The sequence below is a fragment of the Chiloscyllium plagiosum genome, unplaced genomic scaffold (assembly GCF_037043375.1).
Source record: "Chiloscyllium plagiosum isolate Xiang-an unplaced genomic scaffold, Cpla_swu_hap1 HiC_scaffold_36, whole genome shotgun sequence".
Lineage (NCBI taxonomy): Eukaryota > Metazoa > Chordata > Chondrichthyes > Orectolobiformes > Hemiscylliidae > Chiloscyllium > Chiloscyllium plagiosum.
In genome coordinates, this window is record NW_028270174.1 from 39,223,178 (window position 1) to 39,250,143 (window position 26,966).

A 26,966-nucleotide genomic window follows, 5' to 3' on the forward strand; every position below is an offset into this window, starting at 1 on the left:
TCTTCCTCATCATTCCTTGAAATCTGTACATATTTGCTGAACTATAGAATTTCCTGTTGCTCTTGTTCCGCCCCTCTCCCCAACTCACCCCCCCCCCCCCACCTCTGCATAGCTGAGCCATCTATGGTCTTGGTACTAACTGTATTCCCCAGAAGAACCATCACCATCAGCAGTATTTACAACAATACCAATTAAAGAGTGAAAGGTGCTCAGGTGACTCCTACACTAACTGCCTGCTCCTCCTTGTTTGCCTGGCAATACCTCATGCCCTAGGTAATACCTCATGCCCTCTCTACCTGCTTAGTCTTAAACTCCAGGGTGACCACCTTCTGAAATGGGCTGTCATGTAGTGATACCAGCTTCTGCACATGCTCTGAAACCAAGAGCTTGAGTTTTCCCAGCTGATGACATTTCCTGCATATTAGATTGTCCAGTACATGAGAAACATTCTGGAGATCCCACTGGATGCACTGTTCGATAATATTGAAGTACCCTGTTTATATTTATTAGTTTGATAACTAACATATTTGGTTTAACTCATTGCCTTAACATAGCAAGGGAAAAATCAACAAAAGTAATATTCAGCATTGTTCCAAAATAATAGGTCTCCCATTTAAAGCATTCTCAAAGAGGATCATGGGTCTTTGAACTATCTTTCTCAAAATTCAGCAGAAGCAGAACATTTTTTTGCATTATTTGAATTTTCTGTAGAGGCGAAGATAGATAAACAAGGGGTTAGAAGGTTATCAGGGATGGCAGGAATTTGGAGAAACTGGTTCAATTGAATGGCAGAGTAGGCTTGAGGGGCTCAGTATCATTTTCCTCCTAATTTCTATGTTCGAACTTCAAACTTTAATCTATCACTTTTGTCTTTCCTTGCCTCAAAGATGCTAAACAGGGTCCAGAGTTGGACAACCCTCCCATACCCCAATTGCCCATCCTTCATGCATGTGTCCCCAGCAGTATACTGTTTGACTCTGTGTGAATTCGAGACAAGTTTGATCTTGGCATTGTATGATATTTGTACTTTCCATTAAAAGTAACTACATAGTAATCAGGAACAGAATTAGACTTTGCTTTTCACTCCTTAGCCTGAGAGCATGAATTGTAATCATCTACTATCACAATGAGCTAAATGGCAAGTGGAAAGAGATTATCATTAATCCAAATATTTATCTAAAATCAGATTACTCAGCACAGATCAGGGATTCAACAAAGAATTTTTGTGGGCTAGTTGCCTCAGTATCATTCCAAGTGGTAGATTTAAAATTGAGACTTGTGTGGGGGCATGTCATTACTATTGTTTATTCTTAACAATAACATAACAAGTGAAAAAGGCATTTAGCAGAATGTATATCTCCACTGTGGTGTGTTACCTCAGCGTTATTACAATTATGTAGCTCTTCCCTGAGGCTTTTCCCTGACTGTTGATGCTCTGTAACTACAAAGCCAAAAACATGTTTTAATTAAGACATTCCATCTACCAATGATGCATCATAACAATAATCTGCTCTGAAAAGTCTGTTCACACTTTGACAGTTCTAATAAATTACACCACAGTAACTGGAACAATCTGTAACATATTAAAACAATCTGTAATATTCTAACCAAAAAAAACTCATATTATTCTAACAAAATTCATCCTATCTCCTTAAAAAAGGATCTAGTTCCACACTTTTTCCAAAATGAATCAATTCTACGTTGAGTAATTTTTCATTCACGTATGAAGTTTCATTGATATCTGTCTCGTACTTTTTGAGATACATTGTATACAGAGAAACAAACTGATAGGGGGCAAAAACATTTCCTCCACCATATAAAAGATGTAAAATAACAAAGGAAAGATAATAAGCAAAATGTGAGAGGAAACAAAATGAACAACATAGTATATCTCACTTAAAATTGTCATTACATTCCAGAAATGTATGACTTTAAGTTAATGCAAGTTTCCACTGCAACCTATGTTGAAGCTGGAGTTAGATTCCTTCAGATATTTGTTTGCCTGGGAAAAAAAGAATATACAAGTTGAAATATTTTGCATCTCATATGGACCACTGTGCATTCATAGCTGAAATACTTCGCAAAATAAATCACTAAGCATAATATAAATCCTGTGTCAATTCACATTTACTTGAAAACATTATCTGAGGATTATTGGACAACGTTTTTTCTTCTCCTCCAAATAGATGCCTCTGTATCAGTTAATGCCATAAATTATCCCTTTTGTTTACTTTGGCACTGATTGTCCCATTTGGTTTCTCTTGAAAAAAGTAATGATTTATCTAATCTAATCTAATCTAAAGCTCCTCTGCGTTCCCATGGCACCAGCTGGATCCTGATGTCAAATGACGCCAATGCTGATTAGTGGACAGTGCAATGAAATGCTGTGTGAGAGAATGTAAAATGGGAAGTACCAAAGAAACCTGAACAGACAGGGCCCGAATAAAACAAAATGCAAACAAAACAATGTTAAGTGGGACATGTGAATTTAGGGTTTGCTGTATATTACTAACTCCTACTTGGTCTGAATGGAGCTAGGTTGCATTCAAGGGTCTAGTTAGCTCAGTTGGCTAAAGCATGGTGCAGGATAATCCCAGCACAGGGTTAATACCTGTACTACCTGTCGGGCCTGATCTTCGGGCCTGTCAACACATGGCCTAACAGAAATGTCATGGCATAAACCATGATTAGAAATCCATCCAAGATATGTAACAAAGGGTGAAAGGAGAAAGTTACCCCATGCTAGTCATCCACTGCAGCAAACAAGCTGGATCTTTCTCTCTGGGATTATGTGAAATCAATGAAGGAAATAGAGACAGGAGAATGTACCTTTCATCCATAAAAACAGTAAACATTTTTGCATATATTTAGCTACGCAAATCGCGCTGTTTGTAATTATTTACAAATTGGACATGTTTGAAAAATTCAGCCTTTCCACTTCTACTTTGTATTTAAAGGTACAACAGGACAGATTGAAAATCTAGATGCTGTTGTATTATGCCTCATGGTTAGTATGCCTTTAACAGAAACACCGATGTTATCATCACTGCATTTAAAGTATGAAGGTCTCACACTCCAACCCTGGGATCACATGAAGCATTGCACACCACTGGATCAAAGTGCACTGTAGTAACGGGATAGCTTAAAATGAATCCAAACATTTAGGTATCTGAGGAATGTAATGTCTGTATACAATAAGTAACTGCAATCAGTGTCTGTTTGGATTCTGTAACACTACAATAACTATAACCAGTCTCTTATATTATGAGGGATAACTTGAGATTTCTGCATCAGGCAGAATACCCTGCTGGAGGGAAACTCACATAATGGTCAGCGGTATTTTATAAAATACTCCAACATTTTGTCAGCAGATATTTGGAAAACTGACTGAAGATCAATGGTACATGAGCTTTGGATGACAGAGGTTTTGAACAAAAGGATAATTTCAACAGTCTCAGTTTCGGTGAGTACAGAAAGCCATACATCTGTAGAGGCCCTGGTTATGAAGAAGACAGAACTGATTTATTTTGATTAGAAAACAGTTTCTTTCAAGATCCAAAAAAGTGCTCTATTTGCAAATAAAAATGCCAAAGTTATAAATACAGCCAGTACTAAAGGCTACATTCTTTAAGTACAGTGAGTACACTACCCCTCATTCTCTTTTACAAAAAAAATCTGAAGGGTGCTGATCCAAGTTATATAGAAGGTTTTGAAATCACAGCACGTTTAGAAGAAAATACAGTTTATAAATACTAAGAAAAAACAGCGTTTATACAAACAGGCTTACTAGCCTTGTCCAGATATTTATTTCACCAACTCAGTGCAACAAAAAAGCTCACGCTGTCCTTGGCTTTTATTTTCAGAGAGGTTGTAAAAGCAGCAATTCCGAAGCATCTGGGCTTGGATGGACCTCAGGGCCAATTTGATTATAATGAACAGATACTGCCTCAGGCAAACGGCTTGCAATAAATACTTGTACAAATGAAAGAGGACTGGCCAGTTCTCCCAGCTCAGCTTCTCTCTGGGTTGGTTTTAGCAGTCTGGCTGTTCACTGAAAGCAGGCAGTCAGGCCGTGAAGCTGCTGGACCCAAAGAAGCAGCTCCAGGCTGATCCTCCCTCTCTCTGACTTCTCTCCTGCGTTTGATTTTTTTTTCTTTTGGCCAAGGTGTGTTTCTGAGATTGTTGCAGGAATTTGGAACTGCATCCTAAAGTTGGGATAATCTGTTGGGTTTTCGGAAATAGTTAAGCCCTCTGTTCTTTTTTGTTTGTGCTTAATTCGGTAATCTTTTTGAAACTAAGTGGTTTGACCAGTTGCATCTCTCCTGGAATATCCACTTTACACCTGCTTAAAACAACAAGCAAAGTTAGGGTCTGGGCTACCTTCTTGAAGTGTTTTGAGAAGGTCTGGCCTGGTCCATAACAATGTGATGTTATTAATTTTCCTCAGCCCACCACCTGAAGGAAGAAAGCTGCTGCAACAAAACTGCAATTCTTAAACCATAAGCCTACAATTGCTGTGGTTCTGTTCGCCGAGCTGGAAATTTTTGTTGCAAACGTTTCGTCCCCTGTCTAGGTGACATCCTCAGTGCTTGGGAGCCTCCTGTGAAGCGCTTCTGTGGTGTTTCCTCCGGTATTTATAGTGGCCTGTCCCTGCCGCTTCCGGTTGTCAGTTTCAGCTGTCCGCTGTAGTGGCCGGTATATTGGGTCTATGTGTTTGTTGATGGAGTTTGTGGATGAGTGCCATGCTTCTAGGAATTCCCTGGCTGTTCTTTGTTTCGCTTGCCCTATAATGGTAGTGTTGTCCCAGTCAAATTCATGTTGCTTGTCGTCTGCGTGTGTGGCTACTAGGGATAGCTGGTCGTGTCGTTTCGTGGCTAGTTGATGTTCGTGGATGCGGATCGTTAGCTGTCTTCCTGTTTGTCCTATATAGTGTTTTGTGCAGTCCTTGCATGGGATTTTGTACACTACGTTAGTTTTGCTCATGCTGGGTATCCGGTCCTTCGTTCTGGTGAGTTGTTGTCTGAGTGTGGCTGTTGGTTTGTGTGCTGTTATAAGTCCTAATGGTCGCAGTAGTCTGGCTGTCAGTTCAGAGATGTTCTTGACGTATGGTAGTGTGGCTAGTCCTTTGGGTTGCGGCATGTCCTCGTTCTGTTGTCTCTCCCTTAGGCATCTGTTGATGAAATTGCGAGGATATCCGTTTTGGCGAATACATTGTAGAGGTGTTCCTCTTCCTCTTTTTGCAGTTCTGGTGTGCTGCAGTGTGTTGTGGCCCTTTTGAACAGTGTCTTGATGCAACTTCGTTTGTGTGTATTGGGGTGGTTGCTTTCATAGTTCAGGACTTGGTCTGTGTGTGTGGCTTTCCTGTATACCTTAGTGGTGAATTCTCCGTTTGGTGTTCTCTGTACCCTCACGTCTAGGAATGGGAGTTGGTTATCCTTTTCTTCCTCTCTAGTGAATTGGATTCCTGTGAGTGTGGAGTTGATGATCCGGTGTGTATTCTCTATTTCCGTGTTTTTAATGATTACAAAGGTGTCATCAACGTATCTGACCCAGAGTTTGGGTTGAATTTGTGGTAAGACTGTTTGTTCTAACCTTTGCATTACTGCTTCTGCTATGAGTCCCGAGATCGGTGAGCCCATGGATGTTCCGTTGATTTGTTCGTATATCTGGTTGTTGAATGTGAAGTGTGCTGTGAGGCACAAGTCCAGTAGTTTAAGTATGCCGTCTTTGTTGATGGGTTCAACGTCCTGTTGTCTGTTATGTCTGTTCAGCAGGTTGGCTATTGTTTCTCTGGCTAGGGCTTTGTCAATAGACGTGAACAGTGCCGTTACGTCGAATGAGACCATGGTTTCTTCCTTGTCTATGTGTATATTTCTGATGATGTCCAAGAATTCCTGTGTTGATTGTATAGAGTGTCTGGATCCGCTGATCAGGTGTTTCAGTTTCTGCTGTAGTTCTTTAGCCAGTTTGTGTGATGGTGTCCCTGGTAGTGATACTATGGGTCTGAGTGGGATGTCTGGTTTGTGCACTTTAGGTAATCCATAGAATCTGGGGGTGTTGTTGCTTTCGGGTTTCATTCTCTGTAGGTCCGACCTGGTTATCTGTCCGTTTTTTTGTAGGTTCCTCAGTGTGTTGTTTATTCTATTGTTGAGCTGTGGGGTGGGGTCAAACTCCCTCTTTTGGTAGGTGTTTGTATCTGCAAGTAGTTGTTGTGCTTTTTGGATGTAGTCTGCTTTGTCCAGGATGACCGTCATTCTGCCTTTGTCTGCTGGTAGTATGATTATGTTCTTAGCGTTTCTTAGTGATTTTAGTGCTTCCCTCTCCTTGGTGTTGAGGTTATGTGTTTGTCTTTTCCTGGTTATCAGGGGTACGATACTTTTTCTCACTGTTTGTTGTGTCTCTTCTGTCAGTCCATTGTTCCTGAGTGTGCATTCTAGTGCTGCTAGGAAGTCTGCTGTCTTGGCGTCCCTGTGGTTGTAGTTGAGTCCCTTGGCCAGTATTGTTCTTTCCTACAATTCCTAAAGGAGTAGCAACACGGGGAAATAAAGAGTAGAAGTAAAAAGGGAAAAATAAAAGGAGAGAAAAATAATACCAATAAAACAAATAAAGACACTGCAATGTAGTCCATATCTGAAATAAAACTGAGACTTGCAAAACAATTGGGAGGCAAACACTTAATTATGGCAGATTTATTGGACTACAAATATTCAAATAATATACACACTTTCATTTACAGACCAAACACTAAATGAACTGAGAAAAGAAAAAGAAAATTGCTTGCCATCAGTAGGTAGTGGCTTTGCAGAATTAACATATCCAGTCATTCAATAGGCAACCAGAAAGATTCAGGAAGATCCGGAATATTCTGAAAATCTAAATCCTAATTAAATGTAAAATTAGCAGATTCCAACTTATATCATACAGAGAGCAACCCCAGTGTCGATTAACCTGTTTGTTGGAACATGATGCGGCAAAGAGGATGGCTGTAACTTTTCCAAATAGGAACTTCAGTGAAGATTCTTGACTTAGTTAATGTCTCTAAACCCCCCATTAAAGTCTTTAGGAATGATCAGCCAGGTAAGAGAGAAGGCCTATATAAATGACGTCTTAATTGAGGATGGATGGAAATATAGAAGCATAGTAGCAGGCCAACAACAAATGCATGCATCAGCTAACAGCATTGCAGTAATCAGCAAAACGCCACAAACTGACAGAATCTGTAACAGAGGCAGCTTGTCACATCTATCCAAAAACTCTCTAGCTTTTCTTGATACCTACAAAGCACATGGCACCAAAGAACTCTGGACATGCATATGCAATACATCTGTTCCAAATGTGAAGCCAGGTCCAGACAAAACACAGGTACCAGCAGGTACGGTAGCAACACTGACAGCAAGGCAAGTTTTAAGAAAGTGTACAAATGCAAGCGTGTCAGTGAAGTTCAGAGTCAATGAAGTGAAAGGCAAATTTTGGAAGATGACCAAGCTTTCCTATTTTACAACTATTAATATCCAAATCTTCTGAACCACCAGGATGAAACATAAATACAAGTAAAGTTTGACACAGGAGCTCATGTTAACATATCACCATTATGCATTGAAAGACATGAAGCTCAGCCGATGAGAGACCATCTTACAGTGTATAACAGATAACCAATCTCATATATTGGCAATCTCAAATGCAAATACTCAGATGGTTTTGACATGATCAGAAATTTGAAGAGGATCCACTTAGTTATAACTCCACTTTGAACTTCGAAGGAATGGGGCTTTGCTGGCTGTGAGTTTTTTTCCCTCATCCCCACTTGCCATTGAGAAGGCAGTGGTTCTTATCTATAACCATGTATATCTGTTTTGGATAAGATTTTATCTTTGGAAAAAAGTGGTGTGTGTTAAGTTTCACAGTCTGTACGTCTTTAACACCCATGCTCATAATGTCATCACTTCCTTATAGCTCTTGACTTGAGAGTACAAAGGTCTCATTCTAAGCCAGGAGGTTTGAGATCCAGTCCCACCTGCCCCATCTGTGTATCATAACATGTCTGAACAGGTGGATTCAAAACTTGGATAAACTCTCATACTTCATCTTATCCTGGGACCACTTGAAGCATGGCATGCAAATGAAAGTATAGAATCCAGTTCTGAAGAAGAGTTGTGTCAGACTCGAAATATTAACTGTTTCTTCTCCACAGATGCTGATAAAGCAGCTGAGTTTCATCAGAACTTTCTGTTCTTATTTCATGTTTCCAGCATCCACATTATTTTGCATTGATTAGTCCTATATAGTGTCTGACTGTCAGACTAAAAGAATGTCATTACACCATACATGATTTCTTTTTAACTAGCAGAAAAGAATAATATCACTTTTATCGTACCAGAAGCATAGGTACATCAAAGTTCAGTATCGGTCTCAAAATGCCAGTCACCCTGAAAATGTCAGTTTTTCAAACCATTGAAATGAATCAATCTGGGTGGAGAATGAGAATGACGCATCCTAAATTCCATTTTATGCTTCTTCTTAATCTTCAAAGGCCTTTATGCTTCAACATCTCAGGATGTTGTGATTCTAAAGCCACTTTCCCCATCCAATGACTCAGTCAACATTTTTCAGAAGGACAAGGTGACAGGAAGAATTGCTCAAGTGGAATTCAACTTACACATGGTGACTCTGACTGTGTCACAGGTTATACTTTCAACAATCTTACACCTCATTTCCTCAACCCAATGGTGTGGCTGTTATTATCTGACTAAATCTGCACAATATGAGGCCATGAGTAAGTGCAAGTTACTGTTGGCACAGTCATAGCTGATGCTGATGGGAGAAGCTTTACTTTATTCTACGCACATTTTAAAGTCAGAACCTGGCTCTAATTCACATTTATTCCCTATATTTTGTTAAGAACATAGAAACCAAGTTTATTGGAAATGACTGAAACTTCTGGCGACAGGCCAAAAAGCAGACACTGTGCTATTCAAGAGGAGTTCTCCCCCTCACTTGTGGGAATAGCTTCAATGTGGCTGATGCCAACTTGAGAGAAAGAAGTGAGATATGTCACTGGTATGCTTCTGGGAAAGAAAGCTCATGACTGAATGACTAAAGGGCTTTTAAAGGGATAGGAATCTGAAACATGCTTACATGATTACTCTAAGTTTTGATCATTTGTGCAGGTGAAGAAAGGAACATTAGCACAATTTATTCACACCAACACTGAGTAATTTATCACAATTAAGATTTATTCACAGTCTTTCTGAAGGCAGCCTATATCCCTGTATGTAGCAGACAGAATATTTAAATTCTGGCTGGACTTTGTTACTGATACTGATTCCATTTTCCTTGGACAATTTAGAGGTTATGCACAGTGTTGGTCTAAAGGCTAGCATTCAAGCTCAACAGGTATTAAGGAAGCTTTATTTCAAAGGGAATGGTGTACCGAAACAGGTAGGCCTTGCTAAAACTATGAATGGTACAAGACACTGTCAGGCTACAGCTGAGATAGTGTGAACAGTTCTGGTCAGTTATCTAATGAAAGATATACTGGCATTGGTGACAGTCCAGAGAAGATTCATTATATTGATCTTGGGGTATGGGTTTTTGTTAAAATGAAGATAAGTTGGGCTTGTATTCATTGAAACTTAGAAGAGGCAACCTCACTGAAACATATAAGAATCTGAGGGTGCTTGCCAGGATAAAAGCGGAGAGGTTGCTTCCCCTTGTGGGACAGTGCAGAACCACAGGGTTTAATCCCAGAATAAGAATTGTCTATTTACGACAAAATTGAGCAAAGATTTCTTCTCTCAGAAGGTGGCAAATCTCTGGAATTTTCTTACCATAGACAGTTGTCAATGCTGGGTCACTAAATACATTCAAGGCTGAGATAAACAGATTAGTCAAGGAGTCAAGCGTTGTGGTGAAAAGGCAGGAAAGTTGAATCGAGGATTATCAGATCAGCCATGATCGCATTGAATGGTGGAGAAGATTCAATGGGACGAATGGACAATCTTTACTCCTTTATCTTATGATCTTCTGGATATACCTAGCTTGAACATTTCTCATTTTGAACTTAAATATGGGGAAGTGGCACTCAGATATTACTCGAGAGTCCTAACGCACCTTTTGGTGTCATCAAAGTCTATTGCAATACCTCTCTTAAGCTACACACAAGCACACATATGTATACATGAATGCACACAGACTGTACTCACATAGATAACATTGAAGGAAAGGATTTTGCTTCCTCCTAATTTTAACCATGTTCTTAGCTAAAATCAGCCAACTTCACATAGTCCTGGGTCTGAACTTAGACATCTTGGTTTGTACAACTCAGTATCAGACTATTCAGTGGTTTTAATGACGGCAGCTTCAGAAAGAGAAGGCTGGTTAATCATTTGTCACTAAGTTACTACATTAAAATATAGAAAATAATGGATGTCAAGACAATGAAAATGACATCAGGAGTGGTGGTATAAAGCTTAGTTTTAACTACTTAAAGAAGGATGTTAAAGGAGGACAGAGAGGTAGAAAGATTTATGGGTGCTTGGCCCCAGCAGATAAAAATAAAGGCCCTAGAGATTTAAAGAGGGATGTTATACAATAGGCTGAATTGTTAGAGTAGGAAATATGGGTAGGCATGTTAATCAACAGCATCTGACAAATGTGTCTCATAACACCATGTAATGACTCAGATGACGGGAAGGAAAGCTATGTATCCAAATTTGCCAACGGCACAAAGGTTGTTGGCATTCTAGGTAGTGTAGATGTATAAAATTGCAAAGATATTGGTCGGTTAAGTGATTGGACAAAACTGTAGCAAATGAATTTCAATGGAGACAAATGTGAGGTAATTCACATTGAACCACAAAAGGATGTTGCTGTGGGTCTGAAGTCCCATGTAGGCCAGACCAGATAAGAACAGCAAATTTCATTCCCTAAAGGACCTTAGTGAAACAGATGGATATTTTCCCCAACAACTGACAACAATTTCATGGTTAAATTAGTCTATTAGCTACAGATTTTTGTTCAATTCACGGTCATGGTAGGATTCAAATCCGAGTCACAGAACATTACCTGGCTCTCTGGATTAATAGTCTTGAGATAACAACACTAAACCATCACCTCCCCTTGTCTGAAATATGAAAAATTAGAAAAAGCGCAAGCCTAAAGAAACTGAGGGATCCTGGTCATGAACAGGGAATGAAAATAATCAAAAATGCGAATGGAATGCTAGTCTTTGTATTTAGAGGAGTAGAAGTCACGCTTCAATCATCAAATAAAGCCCTGGTTAGAAGACACCTGGAGAACATTGAACAATCCTGGGTACCATACCATAAGCTGAATATATTGGTCTTAGAGGAAATGCAATGTAGACTTACTACAAAGATACATGGACTGCAGGGGCTCCCATCATAAAGTGAAAGTAAAGAGAGTAGGTGTATTCTTTCTGGAATTTAGAACATTGAAAGGTGATTTGATCAAAGTTTTAAATTATTTAGACAAACTAGTGAGCAGCTCTGGGTTTTAAAATTCTCATCTTTGTTTCAGAATCTCTTGTCCCTGACCTGCATGGTCTTGCCCCTCCTCATATTTATAATCTATCCTTGCACCATAATGCTCCATGATAATAGAGTTCCTTTAATTCTGGCCCCTGATTGGGGGGCATGGTGGCTCAGTGATTAGCATTGCTGCCTCACAGGTTTGATTCCAGCCTCAGTTGACAGGACTGCAGATGCTGGAGATCAGAGCTTAAAAATGTGTTGCTGGAAAAGCGCAGCAGGTCAGGCAGCATCAAAGGGGCAGGAGAATCGACGTTTCGGGAATAAGCCCTGCCCGAAACATTGATTCTCCTTCTCCTTTGATGCTGCCTGACCTGCTGCACTTTTCTAGCACCACATTTTTAAGCTCAGTTGACAGTGTGCGGATTCTGCACATTCTCCTGTGTCTGCATGGGTTTCCACTGGGATCTCCAGTTTCCTCCCACAGTCCAAAGATGTGTAGTTTGGCTAAATTGCCTATAGCGTCCAGGAATGTGCAGGCTAGGAAGATTAACCATGGGAAATGTTGTGTGTAGGGGAATGGGTCTGGGTAGGATGCTGTCTAGGGGGTTGGTGTGAACTCAATGGACGAGATGGCCTGCTTCCAAAATGTAGAGATTCTGTGAACTGATTTTAATTGATCCACAATTGATGACCATGCTTTCAGTTGCCTAGGTTCGAAGTTCTGGAATTTTCTTCCTAACCTCTCCAATGCTTAACCTCTCTTTCGTCCTTTGAAACACTCCATAAAACCTATCTTTGACCCAAGTATTTGGCTATTTGCTTAAATATTGCCTTATGTGGCTCAGTTTCTATTTTTGTTTTAGAACTCTCATGTGAAAGTTCTTGGAATACTTAATAATACTATATAAACAGAAAACATCACTGTGAACAGAGAGAAACTATTTCCGTTAGTTGGGGAATCTAGGGCTAGTGGCGTATTAAAAAAATTAGACCCAGAACTTTCAGAAGTGCAATCAGGAAATATTTAATGCAAAGATTAGTAGACACTTGGAATTCGTTTCTGTAAACAGAAATTTTTGCCAAATTAAATGTGTTTTTAATTTTTCATGGAATATAGGCATCACTGGCTAGATCAGTATTTGTTGCCCATCCCTGAATGTCCTGAGAAGGTGGTGGTGAGCTGGCTTCTTGAACTGCTGGAGTTCTACGGATGTAGGGCCATCTATAATGCTGTTAGGAAGGAAGCTCAGCATTTTGTCTGTGACAGTGATGTATTTCCAAGTCAGGATGGCGTATGGCCTAGAGGGAACTTTGATGGCGTTCCTGTGTTTTTGTTGTGCTTGTTCCAGTAGCTGATAGAAGTCCTGGTTTAGAAACTGCTATCAAAAGAGCCTCAGTGAACTGCTCTAATGCATTCTGCAGATGGTACACACTGCTACTATTCTGCATCAGTGTTAAAGAGACTAAATGTTAAAGATAGTGAATGGAATGGACCGTCTTGTCCTGGATGATACCAAGATACTTGACCGTTGTTAGAGCTGTATAGAAAAAGCTCTGGACAATGTGGTCAGGCTGAAAATGCAATTAGAGTCATAGGGTCACAGCACGGAAAACAGACCCTTTGGTCCAACCCGTCCATGCTGACCAGATATCCCAAGCCAATCTAGTCCCACCTGCCAGCACCTGGCCCATATCCCTCCAAACCCTTCCTATTCATATGCCCATCCAGATGCCTTTTAAATGTTGCAATTGTACCAGCCTCCATCACATCCTCCGACAGTTCATTCCACACACGTACCACCCTCTGCGTGGCATGTTCCGTTTCCACGTGCTTTCTTGGAGACTAGATTCTTGTAGAAAGACATAAACTATCGATGCATTTAATGGGACAAGATAAGACCCCATGGCATTGGAGTAGTATTTTGGCATGGATAGAAAATTGGGTAACGTGCAGAAAACGAGTTATTTTTCAAGTTGGTGACGTACAACCATTGAGGTTCCATAGGGATTGGTGCTGGGTCTGCAACTGTTTACAATATATATTAATGGCTTGGAGGAAGGAAGTAAATAGAGGTCCTGAAAGGTAAAACGCTGGCAAATGGAAAATAATACAGGGAAACACAAATTTGTTCACTTTGGAAGGGAGAACAAAAGTACTGAATATTATTTAAAGGAAGAAAAAGTGCAGAAAGTGCATTACACCGGGACTTGGTGGTATTTGTACATGAAACAGAAAGTTAGCACCCAGGTCAGCAGGTAATCAGGAAGGCTAATGAAATATTGGCCCTTATTTCAAGGAGTTGGAGGAAAAGACGTCTTACTGCAACTGTAACAAGATGCTGATGAGGCCACATCTGGAGCACAGTGAGCAGTTTTAGTCACTTTATTTAAGGAAAGATATCATTTCATTGGATGTATTTCAGAGAAGGTTCCCTGGGTAATCCCTAGTGTGGAAGGATTGTCTTATGATCAAAGACTAAATGGGTTGGGTCTCTGCTCACTGTAGTTTAGAAGAATCAGAGGTGATCTCACTGAAACATATAGAGTTCTAAAGGGGCTTGAGGGTAAATCCATAGTTTCCCTCATTGGAGAGTCTAGCTCAACAGGAAATAGCCTCAGAATGATAGGGTTCAATTTGAGACTGAGATGAGGACGAATTTATTCTCTCAGAGGTTTGAGAGTCTTTGGAACTCTTTGTCACAGACAGCTGTGATAGATCAATTCTTGTTCAGTCCAGGAATCAAGAGTTATGGGGAAAGGGCAAGTAAGTGGAATGTGAGGACTAGCAGATCAGTCATAATCCTATTTAATAGTGGAGCAAACTCAAGGAGTCCATATTTCTTATGGTCATAATTCATTCCATTGTGGAAATGGTGTGAAACCTTCAGGTTCTGAGGAAGCATCATACCAGACTCAAAACATTGCATCTGTTTCCCTCTCAGACCTATTGAGTTTCTACAGCATTTTTCAGGTTTCCAGTTTTCACAGCATTTTGCCTTTGTGGAAATGAATTGGAACTACCAGTCAGTTCATTAAATTGTCAAGATTAAATCATGTGATTTCAAGTCTCCCCAACTTTCATTGCTGCCACTTACCAAGGACTAATGTCTCTGCTAATATAGCTCTTGCTGTAATAGCAGCTGCTGTCCTCCAATCGAATGTGACTCCTGTGTCCAAATGGGAGAGAGGTTGACAGCCATATCCGCAGACCATGCTGAAGAGACTTCTTGAAGCTGAAACACAGTTGTCAACAATAATTGCATGGGCTCCTGGAGGCTGCCTCTGGGAATATTGCATCTAATATCCCAAAATGGAATTGAGACCAGTGCTGAGATTGTGTTGCACCTAGACATAAATTCAGTGCATGGTTTCTATAAACAGCAGGAACAGCAGGTTGTAGAATTGATTAGTGAAAAAAACCTGAAACTACATAAATGGGGTGAATAAAATGGCTTTTGGCAAGTGCGAGGTAAGTGAAGTGATTCATTGCAAGTACAGCTACACAATCCTTTATATAAAACGATCCCAAATCCAAAGTTTCTTTTGTGACGTTTTTTCTCCATATCAAGGATGTTTGGTGTGTAAACATTTAACCCCACTCCACACCCACTCAACCCATATCACTCAGATGTGACATGGTGGCGTGGCCCAGCATTGGCAGGAGTTAATTCTGTCTCAGCGCTGGTAGTACTCACAGGTGCGTCTGTTCAGTAAGATTTAAAAATATTTCACCACTAAACTGTCAATTATTCCAAAATCTGAAAAAATCTGAATTCCAAAAACCAGCTGGCCCTGAGGGTTTTGGATAAACGATGGCGTACCCTGTATCAGCAATTTTTCTCATTGTATTTTACTCAACTCACTATATTAATTGGCATTTCAGCCCTTTTGGTGAGTATCATGTCCAATTTCTGTCCATCTTAGCACATGCTGTTCCTGGAGCAACTTGCCACTTACTAGAGATCCTGGAATTGACTGGCATCCTCAGCACTGGTGCCATATTTAAAAGGCCACTGAACATCTGGATAAGCACTGTCCATCTGGACCAAGCCAGGTTCTTGATAGTTGACCCAGACAAGGCAGACAGGAGGAAATTTGCTTTGAAGGCTTAGCCATGGAGATTCTATTGGACAGAATGGTGTACAAGCAGGACTTGCACTTCCCCCTGGACTGCAGTGAACGCCATAATGCCAGCCTGATTCAAGGTCCCACCCAGGTTAAAAGTGTCTCAGCGAACTGGAGGTATGCATACTATGTGAATGAATGTAAGGTCCACCATCTTCTCTCTGATACCTCTCACTCACTTTATTTATGCAACTGTACCTGACTACCACCAGTGATCATTCTGTATCACTCTCATTATTGCATGTAACATCTTCCCCACTCGCCTTCACCCAACCCAAGCTGTGACATTACTAACACTATACAGCCTTTGGGCTGCATGCATGCCTCCGAGTGCGAAGTGTTCTTGCTGTGGCATTACAATGACAGCTGCCAGAAGAGTCTAAGGTGCAGCAATGAAGTGGCAAAGTGTCTTGTAAGTGAATAAGATGTGCCTTTAAAGTTCATAGCTGCTGGCACATATCAACAAGAAAAAGGCAGCACGGTGGCTCAGTGGCTAGAATTGCTACCTCATAACGCCAGGGACCCGGGTTCAATTCCAGTCTCGGGTGACTATCTGTGTGGAGTTGCACATTTTCCCCGTGACTGTGTGGGTTTCCTCCGGGTGCTCAGGTTTCCTCCCACAATTGGAAGATGTGCAGGTCGGGTGAATTGGCCATGCTAAATTGCCCATAGTGTTCAGCGACGTGTAGGTGAGCTGCATTAGTCAGGGGCGAATATAGGGTAGGGGAATGGGCCTGGGTGGGTTACTCTTCAGAGGGTCGGTGTGGACTTGTTGGGTCGAAGAGCCTGTTTCACACTATAGGAATTCTAAAAAAAAATGCCAAAGTCTGTGGATCTGGTGTGCTTGAGGCTGGTGCCATAAACAGTGCCTGAAATGTTAGTGCCTGTTGACCAACACGGAGGTTCTTTAGAGCAAGCACCAAGTTCAACCCACCAGGAATACTTTGTGGTTTCCAAGTTGAGTTTTCCTGACGTCAAGTTTGCATGGCAGGTTTGGGATAATTGCAACCATGGTGAACTGGGTAGTTGACAAAGTGTTTAACAAGTCATAATGAGTGTCAGTTGGGACCTTGCTACTGCCTAGCAAGAATCTTGCTACGCTCCTTGTGAATACAATATGCAGTGAGATTATCTTGATTTTGAGATGGGTCTTCCTGGACATCTCATTCTACTATTCATCTCACCATGACTCACGTCAGTCAGAGCCTACAATAACAAAGGGAATTGGAAAATACTTAAATGGAAATAAATACAGAACTATGAAGAAAGAGCACAGATGGATTTATTAGATAGTTCTGCATAGTACTATCATTCTCTCATTCTGGAATGGAAGCTGGAATTTGTGATGGAATGGTTTTGTGGGGTGGGATGGAGTGCACATTCCAATTTGGATGAATTTGCTAAAGTCTGGTTCTGCCCAGCAAGTGGGGGAAAAGGATTTTAAGCAGTCCAATGTTTGGTGGCTTCTATACAAGGACAGGTTTTCTTGAAAATTATGATTGCACTAAAGCTGTTCTGCTCAGACGCTTGACAACTTTGGAAGTTGTTTTTATCAGTTGGTATGAACCTAATGCAATATTTTTGGGTAGTATACTAAGAGAGTTCTGCATTATTTCAAATGTTGTGTGCTGCATTGGGTGAAATGGCTGAGGCTGTAGCTGCTGTCTCAGACAAACGTAAATGATTCCCTGCTGTTGTTTTTGAAGAAACGCAGGGCAGTTGTCACTGATATGTTGACTGACATTTATTTCCAACCAATGCCTTAAAAAAAGAAAAGTAAAGCAAAGCACTGTGGACTTTGGGTATCTGGAATAAACACCCAAAATACTGCAAATACTCTGCATATCTGTTAGCAACTGTGGAGAAAGAATTACAGTTAACATTTCAGGTTAATGATGAGATGTGGTCTTTAGATCAAGTCTCTTGTGACGAGTGTGGAATTTTTATCCTTTACTATTTCTTCAGCCTTTTTCTCTTCCTGAATTTCTTAATGTTTATGAGAATCCTTGTATTTGTTTCTGTTAAGGATCCATCTCTTTTACAACCCATTGGTCTAGAAAAGACTACATCCCATATTTGAAGTAACAAGATATTCATCAAGGCTCCTGTTCCTGACTATCAGATAGAGTATGGATAGGATTAGACTCATTAGTGACATTCCCCACAGTCACACAGCTAACCAACACACTCTTGGCTCAGAGATGAAGCTGACCATTTGACCAGAAGTCAGTACCACCAAACCAATATCTTCAGAAAATGAGGGAAGAAAACTAGGGAACGAGAGAAACCTTCAAGTAGCTTTTGTATTTGCAGCATTTCATACTTACAAAGCAGAAACAAGAAATAACATAGAGTATATATATATTTGTAAAACATGGTATGAGGTGTCTTACATTCAAATACACTATTAAATGACTTCTCTATACAACCACAATGGGGACAGAAAAACCAGTACATATTGCAAATAGGAAGCATGGGGTTGTTTAATTGACATGCTATGTTGCTGTATCAAACTCCTGAGAGATGAAGTGGTACATGTGGACTGTCAAGACTAGGATACATTTCAAAGTGGGACAGTTGTGCACAGGGAAGGTAATGTCCACTGTTCCTATTCACATACTGCTAAAAGGGCCTTTTAAAAACCTGGAAAAATTTTCCTCTACAGGAATAATGTGTGGCAAAGTTAGTTAGTTATAACAAAATACCAATTAAATATAGTTGATTTGAAATATCAATCTTTATTTGTTGAAATTAACACATGGAGGTTCCAAATTTATGACTTAATTTTTTTCATAATGAATTTGATGTCTTCAATAAATGAATTTCATTTCATTCTTATAGCATATGAAGTCCACTTTGCAGCTGGTAATTAGTATAGAAGTCAATAAGCTTCTGAGGTATCCTTGAAGTGACAATTTCAAATGACTGTTCAAAATGTCTTTTCATAATTATCTTGGCCTCAAGATCTTCTTGCAAAGCCAAGAGGGCTGCTTCTCTGCAAACAGCAATGATCTGAAAAGAAAGGTCAATAAAAACAGAAATGATTTAGAGCAGAATTATTCGTTGGTATAGAACTTAAACAATTATTAAAAAGAGAAGACAAAGTTCTTTGTATTGCACTCATCAAGACTGAAATGCAATCAACCTAACTTTGGAAAGGAAACGACATATTGTATAGCATGAGAAGAAGTTATTGATTGGTTGTTTAACAGAGGCATGGTGATGCAGCCAGACTGTTAATTGCCAATCTTACTTAAATTGACTGTAATTCAAGCCAGGAAGCATTGATAGTGACTTTGAGAGATTGGCTGTTTCCATAGTCCATTTTGTTCCTCATTGAAAAGGTGCAATGTGTAGATATGTTCCTTTTGCAGGACCTTGTGTGTGAAGAACTGAGCTTCTAGCACACACAAGTAATTGGAATAAGTTAAAAATCACACAACACCAGGTAATTTGTCCATCCTAGTCCAACACCAGCTCCTCCAAATCAAATAATTGGAATGTTGCCCATGGCAAATGATCAAAGAGATTAGATTACTTACAGTGTGGAAACAGGCCCTTCGGCCCAACAAGTCCACACCGACCCGCCAAAATGCAACCCACCCAGACCCATTCCCCTACATTTACCCCTTCACCTAACACTACGGGCAATTTAGCATCGCCAATTTGTGTGGTTTGATACAGTCTACCGTTGTTGAGAAGTGTGGCCTACATACCTGGCATCACATTTGCATTGAATCTCATTACACATTTGTGTGGTAGACAAGATATTTTTTTGAGTTGATGGCAGCATCCTGTGAGTGGGGAATAACACTTGCTTGTTTATAGAATCATAAGGTACAGAATAGGCTCTTAGGCAATGAATCTTCCCTGACAAAATCTATTCTAAACCCACATTGGTCCCACTTTCCAATAATTGGCCTATTACTTTGAGAATTATGATAGTTCAAGTGCTTATCCCAAGTTCTTTTTGAAGGGTGTGTGATTTTCTGCCTCAACTACCGTCCCAAGCAATGCATTCCAGGTCCCACTAACCTCTGGGTAAAAAAAAAAATCTAAAATCCTCTCTCAACTTCCTACCTTTCACCTTAAAATTATGCCTCTTTGTTATTGGCCCTTCATCTAGAGGTACAGCTGCTTTCTCTCCACCCAATATGTGCCCCTCATAATCTCTCAATCAGGTCCCCTTTCGTTCTTCTTTGCTCTAAAGAAAACAACTTGAGCTTATCCAGCCTCTCTTCATAGCTAAACCGCTCCATCTCAGGCAACATCCTGCTAAGTATTCTTTGCAGCCGGTCCAGTACAATTACATCCTTCCTGTGGCGCGGTGATGAAAACTGCACACTGTGGCCTAACCAAAGTTTTGTGGAGTTCAACATAACCTCCCTGCCACGATTGATAAAGGTAAGTGTCCTGTTTGCCTTCTTAACCACACTGTTAACCTGCTCTGCCACTTTCAGGGATCTATAAACAAACACGTCAAGATCCCTTTTGCTCCTCTGAGCTTCCTGATGTCCTGTCATTCACTGCGTACTCCCTTGACTTGTTACTTCTTCCAAAGTACACAACCTCACACTTATCACGGTTAAATTCTATCTGCCGCTGAACTGCGCGTCTGATCAATGCATATATATCCCCTGGTAACCTACAGCAACTTACTGCAAAGTAGTAGCATAAGACAGCTAACTTCACCTGTTCCACGAATTTTGAGGCACCTTTCCCTTCCATAGACTTGAAAGTGGATTGGGCACAGGAGAATCTTTTTTTCTTTAGTTCAGGAACACCAAAGAATTCTGATCACTATAAGTCCAGTTATCTTCACTGAAACCAAAGATAAAACTTGGGACTGTCCCCACCTACGTAGCTTAATTTTGTTTTGATTGTATGTTTTAGTTTATTTTTATGTAGTTAAGGATGGCGGTGGAGAGTGGTGACACTGTACAACACTTTTCATTGTATTTTGTAATAAGATACACGTGACAATAAATAAATTAAAGCATGATTTGGAGATGCCGGTGTTGGACTGGGGTGTACAACATTAAAAATCACACAACACCAGGTTATAGTCCGACAGGTTTATTTGGAAGCACTAGCTTTCGGAGCACTGCTTCTTCATTGTGGATTCCACAATCACCTGATGAAAGAGCAGCACTCCACAAGCTAGTGCTTCCAAGTAAACCTGTTGGACTATAATCTGGTGTTGTGTGATTTTTAACTAAATTAAAGCAAATCTTTTTTTTCTTGAAATCCTCCTGACTAGATTTACTAAATACTCTTACGGTTAGCAAAATGAATAACTTGCTGATTTAACATTTGTCATGATGTCAGAATATTTTTATCACTTGTATAAATTGAAGTCATTTTATTTTACATTGTTGGTATTTTCCTGACAGCACAACGATATTACAATCAACAGCTCTGTTGCACTACAACTCTGTTCAAACTAGTTCACCATCACAGTCCTTGAAATTCAATAGGAAGGAAGAATTTGGTGAAATCTGATGAAAACATTCTTGCGTTATGATGCTCTCTCTGCAACATGCATTCATTCCAGAAAGGGAAAGAAACTGGATTGGTGCCAGACTACACTGGACCTGTGTCAGTTTGGCTTTCAGCTACTGATAGCTGACATGCTTATATTAGTGCTCCTATGATCAACATTCACCAAGTCGATGGCTGCATTCTTTCTACTCCAGTATTACGTGATAGCTGACTGTGGTGCTGCCCATAGTCAGACATCCTGACAACTTATAGCCTATGAGAAAATAAGTTGGGGGGGATGGGGGTTGGTATGCTGTTTCTCACTATCTCAGGATGTCTCGAAATGCTTTCCCATCAATGAAGTACTTTTGAAATGTAGTCACTGTGGACAGGAAATTCAAAAGTCAATTTGCAGATGGCAAGATTTGACAAATAATAATTGAAACAACCAGATCATCTGTTTTAAGCTTCTGGTTAAAGGTTAAATGTTGACAATGACATTGGTAGACTTCCAATGTCATGGAATCATATTCATCCATCGGAGTAAAAAAGCAGACACATGGTTTAATGCAAAAGCTGAAAGATGGCATTACAACAGTACAGAACCCCATTAGTACTGCATTAAAGGATAGTGCTAGGTTTTGTGCTCAAGTCCCTGGAATGGAACAATGAAACAATAAAAGATTTCTGGCACAGTAAAACAGTTGAGTAGCACATATACTATCACATTTGAATGAAAAGTAAGTTGATGTGGTAAAGGACAAAAAGTTTTGAACATCAGTTGATATCAAATTAGGGGTTTAAAAAAAGTGAGGACTTTTGTCATTGGGTTTAGGGGAGCAATAAATCTATTTTGTTTGAAATACATTGCATTGAAATGTGCAATTCTCTAGTTTTCAAATCTGCTAGCCACAAATAGATGTAAAGTCCGATAGGCTAACCCCAAACAACACAAAGAAACAAGTATCAATTAAGGAAGACCTTTTTTTGTTATCTCTGTTGGTTACATAGAAGTAAATTTCATTTTTAGTAGAAATTTGTACATCTACTCTGACTTCAAATCTAGTGGTTCTTCATCATTAAATCTTTTAACTATCTCTGCCAGATACATCTAATTACTATACGATGTGAGTCAACGGCAATAGCACTTACTGAGTTGAGCTGGGCAATAGAGAGCAATTATACATGGAATCGGAAGAGAAAGGCAACCTTTTATCTAGATTAATCCAGGGCTTCCTACACTCTACCCAGTTGATCACTTCAGACATTCTGTTGTATCATCAGTTTTAGCCATTGTTTCCACAGTACAGCAGAAATTAATTAGTTAAATATCCTTATTTCATTAAGCCAAAAACTCATATCAATTGCAAAGGCAGACTAATGGGTAAATGACTCATGGGAAAGATATTGGAGAAGAGAAATAAGTAAGGATAGAGAGAATAAAAACTCAATGCATTACATTTCTATTGTTGCTTGTCAAATGCAGATTTCAAAGCGAAAAGCGATTTTTCAAGGAAGTATTAACCGGTGACTGACATGTGGAATAGTGAAATAACTGAAACTAAAAGCACTGAATTTTTGTTGGGTTGAATATGTGTGAGCACCTCATTCTTCATTCAGTACGCAAGATAGAAAGTGTTGGCAAACTATTCAGTTCCAGGGAGAGGGGATGTAGCTTCACCAGACAAAGCAGAGGCTGAGCCAGTACTTTCCCTTGTTTTACCAACCAGGGATGATGATCTGAGATCAGGATAAGTGGAGACCTTTTTGGTATGAATGGCCCATTCACTACCTTCATTACCTGAATCATTCTAAGTTACTATTAGCAGCTTCCCAATGAAGTGGAAGCAAGTTCTTGAAATCCCAACGTAATAGGTGGTAAAAATGTAGCATTGTGCAAAATAACATCAACAATTCATATGACACTTCTTATATTAGGGCAACAGTTCATGGTGCTTAACATGGTGAAACTATGAACACATGGAGCAGGGAAAGAATGAGACTTTGAGAGCACAACGTGTTCAGACGTACAAGTGCTATCTTGGGACCTAGATGCAAGTGATAACTTGGTGCAGAGGAGGAAAGAGGGCTTCTTTTTAAATATGCTTTTACTCAGCTGTTTGTGAGTGTTCAAAGCTTTATTGGGATGAAGAGATACAGTTTAGTGAGCTTTGAAGAATCCCTGAATTCAGGCAGAAATTTAAACTTGTATGGAGAGATAAGATATTGCATTAAATTTATAGATTACATTGTTAAACCTACTTAGTACAATGACATATAATAGTTGACTTTTCCTATCCCTATAACTTAAAATTCCCCGTTCTGTACCTCTTGTCCCACAGGCAAATCAATACTTCAGTATTGTAGCTCCTCGCTCTCTAAAACGCTATCTGCCTCTTATCTTTTGAGCATCCTTACATGCCATCTTTGGTCACCTACCTAATTACACTTCATGTGGATCAACGTGGAGTCGACTCTGCCTCAATGCTTTTCTACTTTAAATATGTTTTATCAATGCAGTAATAAAGGAGTCAGAGTAGCAAAAAGTAATCAATCAGAATGCCCTATTTCTTAGAGTGGTGCAACCTAATGTTAGTGCCTCCACTGAAATTGGAGTTAATGAAACATATTTAGAAAATGTGGGCTGGATTTTCCAAAGAGAGGTAATCTCATGTGGATTGTCACTTTGTTCCTTTTTATAATACAATAAAAGAGGTCTGCATTTCCAATAGAAAATTCCAGTCAGGGCTCCTTCAGAGTCACAGAGCCATACTTCCATTCTGACAGATTCCTCATAGTATAAAAGCATAAGGATATAAAGAGAACATGACCACCCACACAGTGGTCAGTCGCGATATTCTGAAATTTAAAGGCCACTTATTACAGACTGCTCCTGTGAATGGGTAAGGTAGGGTAAGTGTGAAGTTAGGATGCCTGGAGGGAGGGCACGATGTGGCATCTAAGTAGGGTTCCAATGCACAAGGTGACAAGGGCACTGGGGATGGGGTTGTGTGGGTTCTGGGTCTCTTAGCTGAACCAGGGCTGAAGAGGGTTGGGAGGTAGGTGAAGGGAGTAGGGCGAGTTGGATTTGGCAGTGGGGAAGTGAGCTGGATAAAGAAAGGGATGTTAGGTCAGGGGTGAGGTGACGTTTGGAAATTTTAGGTAAGAGTAGTCAAAGAAATGTATGTTAAATTAGGGATCAATTGAATAGTTAATCAAGAATTAGACTCGGTATTAAATATTCCCCTCAAGACGGGAAAAATTTCTGGCTGTAGGAGCTGCTCCATTTTTTGAGGTATTTTAAGTGTTGGAGGTGATTTCCTCGAATTCCAGGACCAGCAATTACTGTTTTATATGCTGTTGCATTGTTTTGGAACTTTGGAAAAAAAAAGTCAAAGCAACAGGAGTTTTGAAAGGGAGAAGAGCAGACAAAGGAAGCACATGGTGAGGACAGTGCAGGAGAGAGAGAGAGAGAGAGAGAGAGAGAACCTGTACAGTTACTGCCTTTGCTGTTTGAATTCGTGTATCGCTGGACATCGGAATGCATCTGGGGAAATTAACAAACAGTGAAATTCACAACTAATCTTGGAGGAACTGTTGGGGGAGGTTCACAGCACAGAATTAGCTAAATTAATTGTTGTTTTAAGTCTGTCCAAGAGAAAGGCTGCAGTAGTGAGTATAGTGGATTCTTTCTTGATGATATGTTTTTTGGAGATAAGTCTCTTGATTAAACTTAAAATATAAGCCATAGCTGTTAATTTAACGTGGGGCACTGTTTGTAGAGGAGTAAGACAGTGTTATTTTCTGGGTCGGTAGATTATGAAGGAGCAAAAATGGCCTTTGCAGTGATATGTACTTCTTGTCAGATGTGGGAGTTTAAAGAGAGTTTAAGGGTTACTGAGGATTATATCTGCCATAAATGCTGTTGGATGCGAATCTTATCAGATCGAGTGGATCGGTTGGAGAGACAGATAGAAGCGATGAGGAATTTGCAACAGCAACAGTATGTGATGGATGGCAGTTATAGGAAGGGGGGAAAGTCTCAGATACAGTCATATAGATGGGTTAACTCCGGGAAGGGTAAGAGAGGTCGGCACCTAGGGCAGGAGTCTTTTGTGGATATACCCATTTCAAACAGATATGCTGTTTTGGAAAATGTAGGGGGTGATGGATTCTCAGGGGAACGTAGCACGAACAGCCAGGTTTCTGGTATTGAGACTGGCTCTAATGCAACGAGGGGTACGTCGGCTTCCAAGAGATCAATTGTGTTAGGAGATTCTGTAGTCAGAGTTACAGACAGACGTTTCTGTGACCAGCAGCGAAAAAGCAGAATGGTGTGTTGTTTCCCTGGTGCCAGGATCAAGGATGTCTCAGAGAATGTGCAGAATGTTCTCATGGGGGAGAGGGGTCAGCAAGAGGTCATTGTCCACATTGGAACCAACGACATTGGAAGGGAAAAGATTGAGATTCTGAAGGGTGATTACAGAGAGTTAGGCAGAAATTTAAAAAGGAGGTCCTCAAGGGTAGTAATATCTGGATTACTCCCAGTGCTATGAGCTAGTGAGGGCAGGAATAGGAGGATAGAGCAAATGAATGCATGGCTGAGGAGCTGGTGTATGGGAGAAGGATTCACATTTTTGGATCATTGGAATCTCTTTTGGGGTAGAAGTGACCTGTACAAGAAGGACGGATTGCACCTAAATTGGAAGGGGACTAATATACTGGCAGGAAAATTTGCTAGAACTGCTTGGGAGGATTTAAACTAGTAAGGTGGGGGGTGGGACCCAGGGAGATAGTGAGGAAAGAGATTGATCTGAGACAGGTACAGCTGAGAACAGAAGTGAGTCAAACAGTCAGGGCAGGCAGGGACAAGGTAGGACTAATAAATCAAACTGCATTTATTTCAATACAAGGGGCCTAACAGGGAAGGCCGATGAACTCAGGGCATGGTTAGCAACATGGGACTGGGATATCATAGCAATTACAGAAACATGTGGCTCAGGGATGGGCAGGACTGGCAGCTTAATTTTCTAGGATACAAATGCTACAGGAAGGATAGAAAGGGAGGCAAGAGAGGAGGGGGAGTGGCATGTTTGATAAGGGATAGCATTACAGCTGTGCTGAGGAAGGATATTCCCGGAAATACATCCAGGGAAGTTATTTGGGTGTAACTGACAAATAAGAAAGGGATGATCACCTTATTGGGATTGTATTATAAACCCCCCCAATAGTCAGAGGGAAATTGAGAAACAAACTTGTAAGGAGATCTCAGCTATCTGAGTGAATTGGCCATGCTAAATTGCCCGTAGTGTTAGGTGAAGGGGTAAATGTAGGGGAATGGGTCTGGGTGGGTTGCGCTTCGGCGGGTCGATGTGGACTTGTTGGGCCGAAGGGCCTGTTTCCACACTGTAAGTAATCTAATCTAATCTGTAAGAATAATAGGGTAGTTATGGTAGGGGATTTTAACTTTCCAAACATGGACTGGGATTGCCATAGCGTTAAAGGTTTAGATGGAGAGGAATTTGTTAAGTGTGTACAAGACAATTTTCTGTTTCAGTATGTGGATGTACCTACTAGAGAAGTTGCAAAACTAGACCTACTCTTGGGAAATAAGGCAGGGCAGGTAACTGAGGTGTTAGTGGGGGAGCACTTTGCCAGCAACCATAATTCTGTTCGTTTTAAAATAGTGATGGAAAAGGATAGATCAGATCTAAAAGTTCTAAATTGGAGAAAGGCCAATTTTGATGGTATTAGGCAAGAGCTTTCAAAAGCTGATTGGGGGCAGATGTTCGCAGGTAAAGGGACGGCTGGAAAATAGGAAGCCTTTCGGAATGGGATAATGAGAATCCAGAGAAAGTATATTCCTGT

General features: G+C 40.3%; 1 protein-coding gene across 4 annotated transcripts in view; it reads right to left on the minus strand.

The window, feature by feature from the left end:
* Positions 1–17,902: 17,902 nt before the first annotated feature.
* Positions 17,903–26,966, minus strand: part of afg2a (AAA ATPase AFG2A) — a 578,508-nt gene continuing 569,444 nt past the window's right edge. For all 4 annotated transcript variants that reach the window (XM_087980097.1, XM_087980096.1, XM_087980093.1 and 1 more), the window contains one exon: positions 17,903–18,629. In XM_087980097.1, the coding sequence (XP_087836223.1) occupies positions 18,453–18,629 (177 nt within the window). In that variant the 3' untranslated portion in view covers positions 17,903–18,452. The remainder of the gene's footprint in view (positions 18,630–26,966) is intronic.